Raw genomic sequence first — 12,774 nt, 5'->3', positions numbered from 1 at the left:
TTGGGATAGTTTTGCAAAAACTGATAGGTGTTACTGAACCGCGTTGCGGGGTCGTTGAATGTGCGGTAACGTAAGAGATGAAAAAAAGGTTCACCCACTGCGAGGAACGTTGAACCGTTGCTCGTATTATATATTCATGGTAATTTGAAGCTGATGCGATTTTTTCCAGGCCGATGATCCGGATACTAAGAAACAGGTTACCTACGTTATCAAGCAAGGAGATACGGATCTTTTCAGTATAGACCCGAAGACCGGGATCATTAAAACGGTCAGAGGTCTAGACTACGAACGAGATAACCAGCACATCCTTCTTGTGGGAACAGCCGAAAACACCAATGATCTACCCGGAGCTACGACCAGAGTCGTCGTCAATGTTTTGGTAAGTGAATTCAATCCAGACTCAAACTCAGAACGGGCTTCATCCTTCTCTCGAAATTCAAAACGCACCCTTTCATCTTCGCTAATCTTTATCTGCAGGATATGAACGACATCCCTCCGGTCTTTACCTCAATACCGCGTCCCATCACGCTGGACGACGATGCTCCTATAGGAACAACGGTCATCAATCTTGTTGCTACGGACTCCGACGGTACTGCTCCAGGAAACCAGGTATGACGATGATGGCTTGTTACAAACATATAGAGCATTCCACGGCAACTCAGTACATTTCTGACTCCTACCCACCGATGATCTTGTTTTCGAGTTAGGATCTTATACTTGCATTTAATACTATGAACAATCGGCACGTTCCAATTTCTCACACCTTTCCGATAGTTTTATATTTTATTCAGTAATTCTCATTTGCTGGCGTATCCATCACTTCGAAATACATACTACAAACTTTTTGTAAAGAAATCAAAAGTACAAAGTCTTTTCTCAAGGCTTAAGTAATGTTAAAAAATAAAAAATCGACATGAGTGTAAGATACTGTTTCTGATGCAGATACAGAGTTTCAGGTCTCGACATTCTTTTTTCAGTGAATTTTTTTTTTTTTCTGTGGACCAGAGACTGAACTGTCACTACGATAACTTCCACGACATTTAGTTGTTTCTAGAATCCGAAGCAAAGTAATAATATCCACTTTTGAGATAAACCTGGAACTGATAAGACTTTATTGAATGAATGATCGATTTATTTTAACTCAAGTATTCAACACTAAGGTTTCCTATCGTTTAATCTCATTACGAAACTTCATTCGGAAGACATTGTCATTCGATTGACGGATTTTCTACTGTACAGGATTGAAAAACGTATACTATAGATCGTGAAAACGTTTACCAATAACCAACTAATTTATCGCTGAACTATGATAGTTTCCTTAGGAGATCTACAATGTCACTATTCGGTCAGCGTTACTCAGTCGGGAGTTTCGTACGTCCAGACTTGATTAATAGGCAATTTGCTTTTAGGTTCGCTACGAGATAATTGGTCGAGGTATTGCGAACAAGTACTTTCTCGTAGACCCCGACACCGGAGTGCTCAGAGTGCGCGATGATCTGCGCAAGGAGACGAATTCCGAGTACCAGGTAATATGTTCGACCGGAAGAAGTTATTCCGAAGTACGAAACATAGAATTCAACGATTGACTAACTAATGTATTCTCGTTTCACCAGGTCGACGTTAAGGCCCATGACCTTGGCGAACCTCAGCTGTCCTCGGTTACGACGGTGCGCATCTCGGTGCGACACGTCGCCACTGTGCCACCTGAGATTGGCTTGGGTTTCGCCGAGGATTCGTACACGGTAGAAATCCCCGAAGACGCAACTGATAACACTTTGATAAAAACTCTGACTATCATCAACAACCATGCCCACGACACTCCGCCGCTCAAGTGCGCCATCTATAGTGGCAATGACGACGGATTATTCGATGCCAATATCACGGAAGAACGAAACTGTGCCTTAAAACTTAAGAGAGGAGCGCTTGACTACGAAACCACGGAATCGTATCGCATCAAAATCAAACTCGAATCACTGTCTGGTCTTGTCAACGCCGACCGGAACGTAACCACGGTGAGTGCATTTCAAAGCCACGAAGTTAGATAGTCACCGGAGTTTGTGGAATGATATTTAGCACATTGTCGAGTCGTTAAGGTTGATGGGGTTTTTATCAAGGAATCCATGAACGCCAATTTTGTTGGAAGTGTGATCCGGTATTGTCAAGAAATTTCCGATTTTAGAGGCAAACGGACATACCGTTCGTCCAAGATCAGATATTTCATTTGATTTATTCACAACTTGCCGTTTCTCTGTTTCCAGATATATAAGGAAGTTATTGTAATCACTTCGAAAATGAAAGGTTGAGTTTTCACTAGATCTCGACGTTTAAAGATCTAGAGAATCACCTCCGTACACACCTGAGTGCGCGTATGTATGCTTGGATGTATGTGGTCAAGTTTTTTGTTCGAGGACATCTCGAGAACCAGTAACTGAATTTTAATGATTTTGATCTCAATCGTTGCGGCTTTTCTTAGAAACTTAGAAGTGCTTAGATTTTGGCTTTGATCAGTTCGGTATTTTTGAATTATTTAGATAGCAAAATTCCAAACAGTAAGACAAAAGTGATGATATCTTGAGGACAAATGAACTGATTCGTATGAAAATTGGTATCGCAACGTTTGTTTAGGTCGCTGATCACAAATCTAGAGTCAGATTTGAAAAATTTTAATTTGGCGTATTCAGTACACCGAGAAAAATTTAAAACATTTGGATTTTGATAGAAATTGGTAATTGAAGGTTTTTTGGGTCGCTGCTCATGAATCTGAGGTCAAATGTGCGAAATACAAAATAGCGAAGAAAAAAATCTAAAAATATTCGGATTTTAGTAGAAATTAGTGGATCGAGGTTTTTTGGATCCCCGACAACGAATCCAAGGTTAGCCTCCTAAAATTTGTAATGGTGTATCCATTACAGTGATTGAAAATAAAAAATAACCGTCATATTTCAGTGTGATATGGTACCTGAGAGCTTTTGAATCGTTAATCACGGATCTGACTTTGTAGATCGAAACTCGAATTGGATATTATTATTTGTTTTCTGTAAACTTGGAATCTGCGGTTTGAAAACGGGAAGTTCGAGGGCTGGCTCACGGTTAGCTTAAAGCCGCTCGTTTCTATAGCAGTCAAACGCTTACAATCTACGAAAATGTTAGAAATTTTGTAATTTCTACTTTGACCCAAAAATTCACAGCATTCATACAACCCATTGCTTGAATTGTTGCAGGTTAAGATCCAGGTACTCGACGTAAACGATAACAAGCCAAACTTCGTCTTCCCAGAAGAAGGTAAAGCGTTGACGAAGGGCAGATATTTCGCGGCTATTCCAAGGACAGCGCAATTCTCGTCGACAGTTGTTCAGGTGAAGGCACAGGACAAAGACAATGGAAAGTACGGAAAGCTTGAGTACAGGATACTGAAGGGACGTGGTTCTGACTACTTTGCGATAGACGGCTTTTCCGGCATCATCCGGACGGCAAGCACCTTCGACAACGTCGACAACTCGGAACTGCCATTCAAATTCAACGTCCAAGTCAGGGACAATCCGAACTCAACAACAGATTCGAACGCCATTGAGGCACCGGTGATAGTAAATTTGATTGGACGTGAAAACCTCCTGGTTCTCGTTGTCGAGGATGCGTCAGCCGATGTACTGCAGAAGGAAGTGCCCAAGATCGCGTCAGTCATCGAGGAAAAGACCGGACTCCTAGTCGGTGTTGAAAGAGTAGCCGTCCGGCATTCAATCACCAAGAATGGCACCGTTGAGACCATTCCAGGGGATTCGAATTTCTATTTCTACGTGATCGACCCCGTCACCGAGAAAATCCTCGAAGGAAACAGCTCGCAGATGCAAAGGCAAGTCTCTTCGCAACCGTTTCATCGATCGAATGATCGGAAATTCAAAGTCAGCTTCAGTGAGATATCGTAAAAAATAATATCACCTGGTTTTTGAATTACTGTAGCCAAAGCTACAAAGTGGTTTTTTCGTTTTTCCATCAGTAAACATTTTCACTGATTTTTGTCCTCGAGTTCACTCAATTCGTTTGGTGAGCGGGCAATTTTATTCGTGGGAGTGAAATATCTGTTCAGAGAATTCCGAGTGGCTGCTTAAGTAGCAATGTGTAATTCATTTCACGGAATGCATAATATCCCGGGATAATTATAACGTACATCATTTTGTGATACAACCGCCCAGGCAGCTGCGAACACAGCTGTGCAAACACAGTGTATACTAATTTTGTTATTTCGCGTATTGTTTTTTTTTTTTGTTCTCATTTGGCCTTTTCACCCGAATTTTTCACAGTTACTTGAAATTTCCGTATGAAATAGTCGTGTGGCTTTGTGGCTTTACTTACGTTGTAAATTTTTTTTCAGAGTACTTTTGAACAAGCCTGCCATATCCAGCATCACCTTTGACGTGTCCACCCTGATCCACGCAACTGCCACCAATATCCACGTGCCCGTGTCGCTACCTGAACCCGTCGTCAAGCAGACCACCATTGCATTCAGCGGCGAAGTCTTTCCTTATGCTCTGATTGTCATCGCTTGCGTTATTCTTGTCCTAGGGATCGCTGGGATCATTTATATTTGCGTGTCCTGGTCAAGGTGAGTGGGTGTATTTTATCTTTCGTAAATTTCAACGATCATATGTAACTTCTACTGTTTAACGGCTTCCAACTGGCCCGGATGAAAAACTCAAAATTTGATTAAAAAATCTCAATCCGCGGACGTTGGAAATTATTTTTTAAATTCACCACTAACTTAAAAATTCAGGATTAGATGCGGAAACTCTGGAATTATTTGGAACAAAATTTGCAGGTAAATTCTTAGGTTCACTGCAAATTTCTCTCAGCTATTATGGTTTGATAATGTTTTCCAAATAATTCCAAAAACTTTGAACCCACAGGATTTTACGAAGTCTCAGCGATTGAGTGTTAATCACAATATCAAAAAATTTGTCATGTGAGCTGCATAAGGTATTTTTTATGTATATGATTGTCAAGGTGAAGATAATGATGTAGATTAAAATAGTTGCAGGCTAGCGAATTTCATTCCAATAGCGAGAATTTATACCGTATACATTTTCTGTAAATATCACAGTAATTATTCAATCAAGCCGAGCCGTAGGATTTACACTATAAAACAGACTACTATAATGGATAGCAATTCATGAAATCAATAAATGAATAGATAAAATTCAAATTTAGATCCAAGTGTTCATCCTAAACACTTGAGATAAAGTTTAATTTCGTGAATTCTGGTGCGTTGTGAAATTCAATAATTCCATGAAAGCCGTTGAAATCATTCGAGCGACGCTTCTTTTGGCTCGCTTTACAATGGGAAAATATCTGATTATTCAGACAGCTGAGAAGAGCCCGAGGTTGAAATCCAAACAGTTACATCTTTCGTTTCTTCTACTGTTAAACCCTCGTGCAAACAGATTTCATATTATTGACGCTCACCAGAATTTTCTGCTACCGCGCGTACAGAATAATGTTTGTAAAATCTCGGGAACGTTATTCTAATGTTTTAGTCGAGTGGTTAAACAAATTTGGTGGAAAATTGGTGTCTCGATTCGAAATGGCGAACAAATCAAATGGCTCAACGAGTAAGCTCATGTAGACAAACGAAGTTTCTCACTTTTCGAAATTACTGTCGTGAAAAAAGAGGATCAGAATAAAAAGGTGAATACTTCATCCTGCTGGAAAAGAATCATAAAATCTGATTGAAAAAAAAAAAAAAAAAATTGCGTGAAGAAACGATGAGTATGTGTCACTGAAATTCCTAAAAATTACTAGTGGCAGTTTATTCGAACTGAGCTGATAGAGTCAGGAATTCATGGTAATTAAAACTCGTAAACTTTAATGCGTGATCGAATTTGGAAAACATATTCAATCTTATAAATTCATTATTTCAGAATTTTCATAAAATTTCTGATTGAAAATAAAATAAAATATATATATATATATATATATATATATATATCAATCGTAATATCGCAATGAAGTTCGATCATCATCCGTTCTGACGGATGTATTGTGAGAATTATCTTATAAATTAATTATTGAATTATGCAACGCTTATGCTTTCTCGTAAGCAGTCGTATCAGAAAATTATCGCGTCCCTCGGAAACTTTCATTCATTCGTAAATTCTCTTTAAAAAAAGATTAAATTACTATGAAATTTTAGGACTCTTTTTCAGCAGGGCAGGCTTGATAGAAGAAGAATAATACGATCTACATGGAGAGACTTTTGGAATCGTTTCATACATTTCTTACAACTTATGTTATTCGAAATACTGATTTTGAAACTTATTTTTGAAAATTTGTTATTTATCCCTATCACTTTTTTAGACTTTCAATTTTCCATTGGTCATCATTATACTGTTTCAAAAAGTACAATACTAACTCTTCTTCTTCAAGATTATAATAATTCATATAGAAATACTACGATCTATTATTGTAGAAATTACTATTTCAGTACCTCAATTACCCCTAAATTCGTACATTTCATTGTAATTATGGATAAGCAATAAAAAGCAAACAATTGTACCAAAAGTCTCCCCACGTAGAGCTACGGAAAGATCCATGCGAAGATCACCTGACGAAGATCTCAGGTGCTCAGAGGGTTCGTTAATTTCATCAACTTACGTGACCTATTCGTATTTCTTTGGAATGGAGTCAGATCATGTCTCCAGTTGTTCGTAATTCACGTGTATTAGATGCATTCTCACAGCGATTGTCACGGGTTCATGCAACGTGAGACTATTACGCAACGAAACACGGTCGAGCGGGGTGATGTACAAAGTGACGATGCGACGCGTCTGAAATGCGAATTCTCATCGCGCGTGTCACAGCTAAAACTTCCTCAAAGCGATTGAAAAACTTGTTAAGAAAGCCAAATTTTAGGGTTGCAATAGATGAAGAGGAAATTTTCGATAAATACTTTTGTATATTAAAATATCGGAAATTTGCATAAAAATTGAGAAAAAGTTATGAAAAATAATTACGTTGCTAAAATCAAACAATATAACGGTATAAGAGGAGTTCAGAGAATCTAAAACAAAAGAACAATTAAGGCATTCGTCCGAATTACTGATTATCTCTCGATATAATCAGTTAATTATTATTCGTGAAACGTGGGAAATCACGATCTTCTGTTCAGCAGACTTTAATACATTAATTTACATCGATAATCCCACATCTTACAATTGGAAAGAAAAATAATCAGTCATTGAAGCGTATCTTCGCTGAACAGTATTTTCAGAGACAGTCGCACAAAAAATTATAAAGTCAATTCGAGGACAATGAAGTTTTTTAAAAGAAAGCTCAGGGATGTACGTTTCAAAGGATCAACAGGATTTATAAAAACAGAAGGTTGTGAGGTTTACATGTTACACATAGAATAACAAAACGGTTCAGAACATCCTGAAAATGTTTAGGACGAACAAAAAAAGATATGCGAAAAAAGAAAAAGAATTTCGCCGAAAATCGTGGAACGCCAAAACTCGAAAATTATGTGTGAATATCTCCCAATTTACCTAATTCTCCCATTTCCAAAATATCTCCCATTTTTACGTTCGGAATCCTGGTTATTTCTAATTTTCGGTTTTTCTGATATTTTACATTCGCTAGTTGATTAAACTACGCTGTGTGAGTATAGTTTAATTTTCAGAACTTTAATTTTCGAAACTTTGATCTCTTGTAACTTTAATGATCGGAATCATGCATTTCGGAACTTTGAGCCGTCGGGTTTCCGATCATTCGAAACTTTGATGTTTCGTAAAAGTTTGATTTCCTTACTTCAAGTTTCACCACCAAATAATCCGAAATTAGGCTCTTGCGGAACTTTAAAAATTCGGAACTTGAACCCCGTCCCGTTCACGCAAATTACTCAGTAGGTACGTACTCACATTACATGAGTAAATATATCTAAAAAACAGTCATATTGCAGATCCGTGCACGCTGCACTCACAAAATTATTCGTATTACTGAAAATTACTAAACGTTCAAAGAACTTGCGGCGCACAGTAAAATAGTACCTTGTAACTGCTCCAATAGCGAATTGTCAAGTGCAGTAGGAAAATATCGTTTTCAATTTTCTCCCACGGACGCTGCTGGCCTCAATTTCATTAAAGTTTTTCTCGTGCCCGAGCCTGCTTGCGTTGCCATATCCGGGCTCAGGGTCATCGCAATTCTTGGCTTAACATGTACTGAATGTCGGACTCGATTAAGCAATTAGGAGTAACACTAAATTCAATGGAGTACGCGCCGACAGTTTGACTCTCCCAGCTTTTCGCTCAATTACACTTACAGAGCCACCGTGTTTGAATTCAAGCAGATTGCGAGTGGATGGCTGATTCAGATAACGAGAATAGGCATTGTTATCTGTAGAATTTCAGCACTCTGCTGATTCCGAATGTCATGGTGGACTGGCCAGAAAATTTCATTTGACTTAGCAGCGTCTTCTCTGTTATCAAATTTTGTTCCGAAGTTAAAGATTTCGAATCCAAACGATCGATACTAAAAGGTTGAAACTTTTCAGCAACGTGACCAGTGTTGATGCCTGATCAAAGAACAGCTGGCACCCATTGGAACTGGAAAGAAAACAATTATAGGTTTTCGATTCAGGCCAAAAATGTTCAATTCAGGCCCATCAACGACTATTTGAAAAATGTTTGATGTGATTTTTTAGGTACAAAGCCTACAAGGAGCGCATGCAAAGGATGTACGTAGTGCCGAGGTACGATCCTGTCTACGTAGAGCCTAATCTCAAGGAGTACGAAACTCAGGTATTGCAAATGAGTGTACCGGTCGATGACAACGACAGCTATAACGATCTACAGCTTGATTTCAGCAACAAAAATCATGCTTTCAGTCTCGACAACGTAAGCTACATAACAAAGGACCATGGAGGTAGTACCGGTGAGTTCACACGTAGTAATTTCATTTGTTTTTTTGTCGTGCCATAGCCGGAAATGTCAGTTAAACGGACCAGAAACAGAAGGGGAGAGGGAGACAGAGAGATAATGCTTTTTATTAAGCGCTTTGGGAATGCTCCCTTACAGCGTGACAGTGTAATACATTGGTAACAAAAGATTATATATGAAACGTAGTACGGAGCTCCTTTAGAATTAGAATTAAAATAAAATAATATAAAATAAAATCGTCTTAAATAAAGTAAAATAGGATAAAATAAAGTGAAATGAAATAGAATAAAATGAAGTAAGGTATAATTAGATAAAAATGAAATGGGTGCATGTGTCCTGGAGGTAAAAATATATAGATTAACTAATGTCATTAAAAACTCAGGGAAAACAATTTTACAATTTCCAGATGTAATCTACGCGTCGGAGGCCAACAGGCCTGACCTCATTTCAGGGAGAGAGAGAGAGAGAGAGAGAGAGAGAGAGAGAGAGAGAGAGAGAGAGAGAGAGAGAGAAGTGTCAGTCATGGCAAATCATACAGGATAAAATAAACAGACAGGATAAAATTCTGTCATTAGACATCAAAAGCCATTTCACGCACCTATAGATACGATGATTTACTCGACACCAGAGCTTCCAAAAGAGTCCATTTACAAAACTTTGATCACTATCTCTTCCATCATTTTCATTACAACAACTGACGATTTCAATTCTTTCATCATTTGTGGTGTTTTTCTACTGGAATCGTTAATCTCCGAAGAGTAGCATTCATTTTGCTTGGATACACCTTGGTTAACCGGGGTCATACCTTTTAAAATCCTGAGTGCATCAAACTTTTTTTTATGTGCGTGTGATTCTGAACTTTCACAATTATATCGCACCGGCGAGAGATCTACGATCATTCTTTATATTTGTGTTATTGAAGTCAGATGATTGCGAAAGTATATATTCAAATATGAACAACGTTTGAAATATAAAAAATATTTGACAATAAAATCTTTGATCTTATTGGTATATACGTCTTTATGTATACTGCAGTACCGAATTTTCACCTCTGTGAATAATTAATCAAGTAATCCTGATCATCCTTGTATAAAAACAAGATTGTATCACTGATAAAATATCGAGTAGAAAAATTTTTCTCTTCTGTCCGGCAGGCCAACAGAGTCCGGTGAGTTCGGAGGCAGCAACAACAGCGCGAGCATCTAGCATAGCTGGAAACCACGGCGAATCAAACGTCCAGTCCTTGCGTCGCAATACCCTTGGAAGAAAGAATGTGAACCTGAATAACATGAACAATATGAACAATATGAACACACTGAATAGTCACAGTAACCTGAGCCACGACACGCCGGTGCTCAACCCGCTTTACAGCCACGGCGACGATCTGCTTAACCCGAGTTCGTCGAACGACAACGTGACGTTTAGGGAAAGAAAGGACTATTCCCACTTGGGATTCACATACCTGGGCGACCAGAGTCCCGTAGAAACTACGACGGAGTTGTAGTGAGCCATAGGAATGAAAATCCCAGGGGGGAAACGGCCACAACCGGATGATATACAGGCTGGTTCCATTTCGCGTGCAGGGAGGAAACGTGGCGAAACCAAGAAGATTCGCTTTGGTCGTATCGAGTTACTTGGGAATCGAAAAGATTGCCGCAAAGTGGGCACGTTGTGAAAAGATTCGCTATATTCGATGACAATTGACGAAAGACAACACCGAAGAACGTGTTTTCAGAGTGTGAGTTAATATTTACTGATTCGAGCGGTGTTGGATTGACATCATTGGAATGGACATTTTTTTGGCAGTGTGACACTCGTTAAATCGCGAAGTGGATTATCTGGACGGATAAATAAATTGGACGGAACTTGAGTGTCGCAGATAATATGGACGTACAACGATGTCGTCATCGCGATAATACTTATGACTGTAAAGTGTACTTAACTACTATTATACGTTTTTTATCCACTAAATAGTAAAGAAAGTATGCACTTGTGTAATATACACAGCTGCGGATTATGTTTTTGTTTGTTGCTATTTTATTATTGAAGATATTGTAAAAATAATTAATCGAGTAATTGTTTATACAGCGAATGTGTGTATGCTGATGTGCGGCGGAAACTTTTTTTTTTTATTGTTATTAGTCTTTATCTGTATAATAATAACGCATTACTAACGAGAGGTTACAAGTGAGACGATAAATCGTATTAGTTTAGTACTTAACTGAAACCGATATTCTATACTATTCATGCAACAAATACGTATATTTCATTGGTATATTATTAGGAACGGTAATATTGAATCACATTGATTGCTCGGATATGTAATTCGAAAAATTCTTTACTCACAATTATGGTATCCATCAGTAGTCAATAACCGTCCATTAGGTTAGGAGTTAAGTTATAGGTATACATCATTACATGTGTACAATGAAAGTAAGTGAAATCGTTACGCAGTAATCGAACGCTTTGAAGATTATAACCGCTGGCCTGGTAATGTAATATGTATCTGGGGCTTTTCACGAAAACTGGGCCAACTCCAAACCTCCGTTTTTTTATCCCTCCAGGGATTTGTTACACTATGTAAGATTATCGTGACTGACTTCTTTCAAGAACTTTCGTGTGCCCCGTTCCTGAGTCCCCAAGATTCAAAATTTGGCTTTTTACGATATCCAAAATTCAACCAAGTGCATGGAATACTATGAAATATGTCGAAAAATTTCAAAATGTCTGTATGAACTAAATCATTGTTAGCTTCATTCGTGCGTCAAGTTTTATTATTAGTATCATTTTTTTTTTTAATATTCATCGAAAATTCATCTTAAGCAGCTCACCTTCAAATCTTGCGAGAATTATATTCTTCTCTTTCATTAACAGTGCAAGTGAAACTGGTGTGTATCTGATATTAATGAATATTAGTAAGCTCGCGTGTAGGCATATATAAGTCATCGAAATTGTGTAATATTTATCAAAAGTTTTTTATGTGCCTTTTGAAATCGATAGTTCTCTAGTCATGACTGATCGATTTTCAATGAAAAAAATGGAAACTGAAATGACGCGGTACGCATTTTCATTGCATCATGTGTACGCAGGAATTTGAGGTTCGATAGAATGAGCTACCGAGTAATATTTCATCTTCGTTTCGGCGTGCCTAATTATCACTAGTTCTCTAAGTTCTTTTCAGGATTCACACTGAAAATAATGCGCAGCAATGTCAAATATTTCAAATCACTTTCGCATGTAAAATTTCAAAAAACAGCGTTACTTGGAAAAAAATGTCCAAACTGTACTGCTCTCGAGTTTTAGCAAGTTTGACATCGATTATTTGAATAATCTAAACTTTTGAATCTTGACATCTTCCGGCACGATCTTTCATTGAAAGAAAAAGTAAGTGATACACTTGACATTACTGAACGCGATTTTGGGCTCAAATTGAAAAACCGAGAACTCTCAAACTCATTAATGCGAGCACGAGCTGCGGTCAGCTTTATGCAAGCTGCGTAATAGTCGAAATATCGCCGTTGAATTTTATCAGATGTAGGTCGATAGCATAATATTATATTTAATTGAATGAAACGGAGAAATTATTGTAAAAATTTGTTGATAATTATTAATAAAAAAATCATTATATTTACCTAAATGATGAACGTTCAAAATTAGGTAATCGTCCTACGGGTCGTCTACAAGTGGAGCGTCACTCGGTAACTTTACATCCTGTTCCCACGGTTAAATGAAGAGGTGACATTTAGCAAACAAAAAAGATCTGCCATTCGCGTGGTTGAATCTTAGCTCTCAACATATTTCAGCCATGAGTACTTTGCTATTTGTTGTGATACGAATCGTCGTAACTTGC

At 38.0% G+C, this 12,774-nt stretch overlaps 1 protein-coding gene across 6 annotated transcripts in view; it reads left to right on the top strand.

Moving 5' to 3' along the window:
- The window catches only part of Cad99C (cadherin 99C), a 113,597-nt gene extending 101,029 nt beyond the window's left edge, over positions 1-12,568 (top strand). For 4 of the 6 annotated variants that reach the window (XM_046611719.2, XM_046611737.2, XM_046611728.2 and 1 more), the window contains 8 exons: positions 170-379; positions 478-609; positions 1,410-1,526; positions 1,614-2,012; positions 3,222-3,850; positions 4,370-4,600; positions 8,690-8,919; positions 10,079-12,568. In XM_046611719.2, the coding sequence (XP_046467675.1) occupies positions 170-379; positions 478-609; positions 1,410-1,526; positions 1,614-2,012; positions 3,222-3,850; positions 4,370-4,600; positions 8,690-8,919; positions 10,079-10,428 (2,298 nt within the window). In that variant the 3' untranslated portion in view covers positions 10,429-12,568. Of the gene's footprint in view, positions 1-169; positions 380-477; positions 610-1,409; positions 1,527-1,613; positions 2,013-3,221; positions 3,851-4,369; positions 4,601-8,689; positions 8,920-8,966; positions 9,146-9,330; positions 9,350-10,078 lie in introns of those variants that run through there. The other 2 variants (XM_046611755.1, XM_046611746.2) reach the window with 2 other exon arrangements.
- The last annotated feature ends 206 nt before the right edge of the window (positions 12,569-12,774 follow it).

This window comes from Neodiprion pinetum, chromosome 1 (assembly GCF_021155775.2).
Source record: "Neodiprion pinetum isolate iyNeoPine1 chromosome 1, iyNeoPine1.2, whole genome shotgun sequence".
Taxonomy (NCBI): Eukaryota; Metazoa; Arthropoda; class Insecta; order Hymenoptera; family Diprionidae; genus Neodiprion; species Neodiprion pinetum.
Note: the sequence above shows the minus strand (reverse complement) of the source record. Positions and strands in the feature narration are given on the sequence as shown.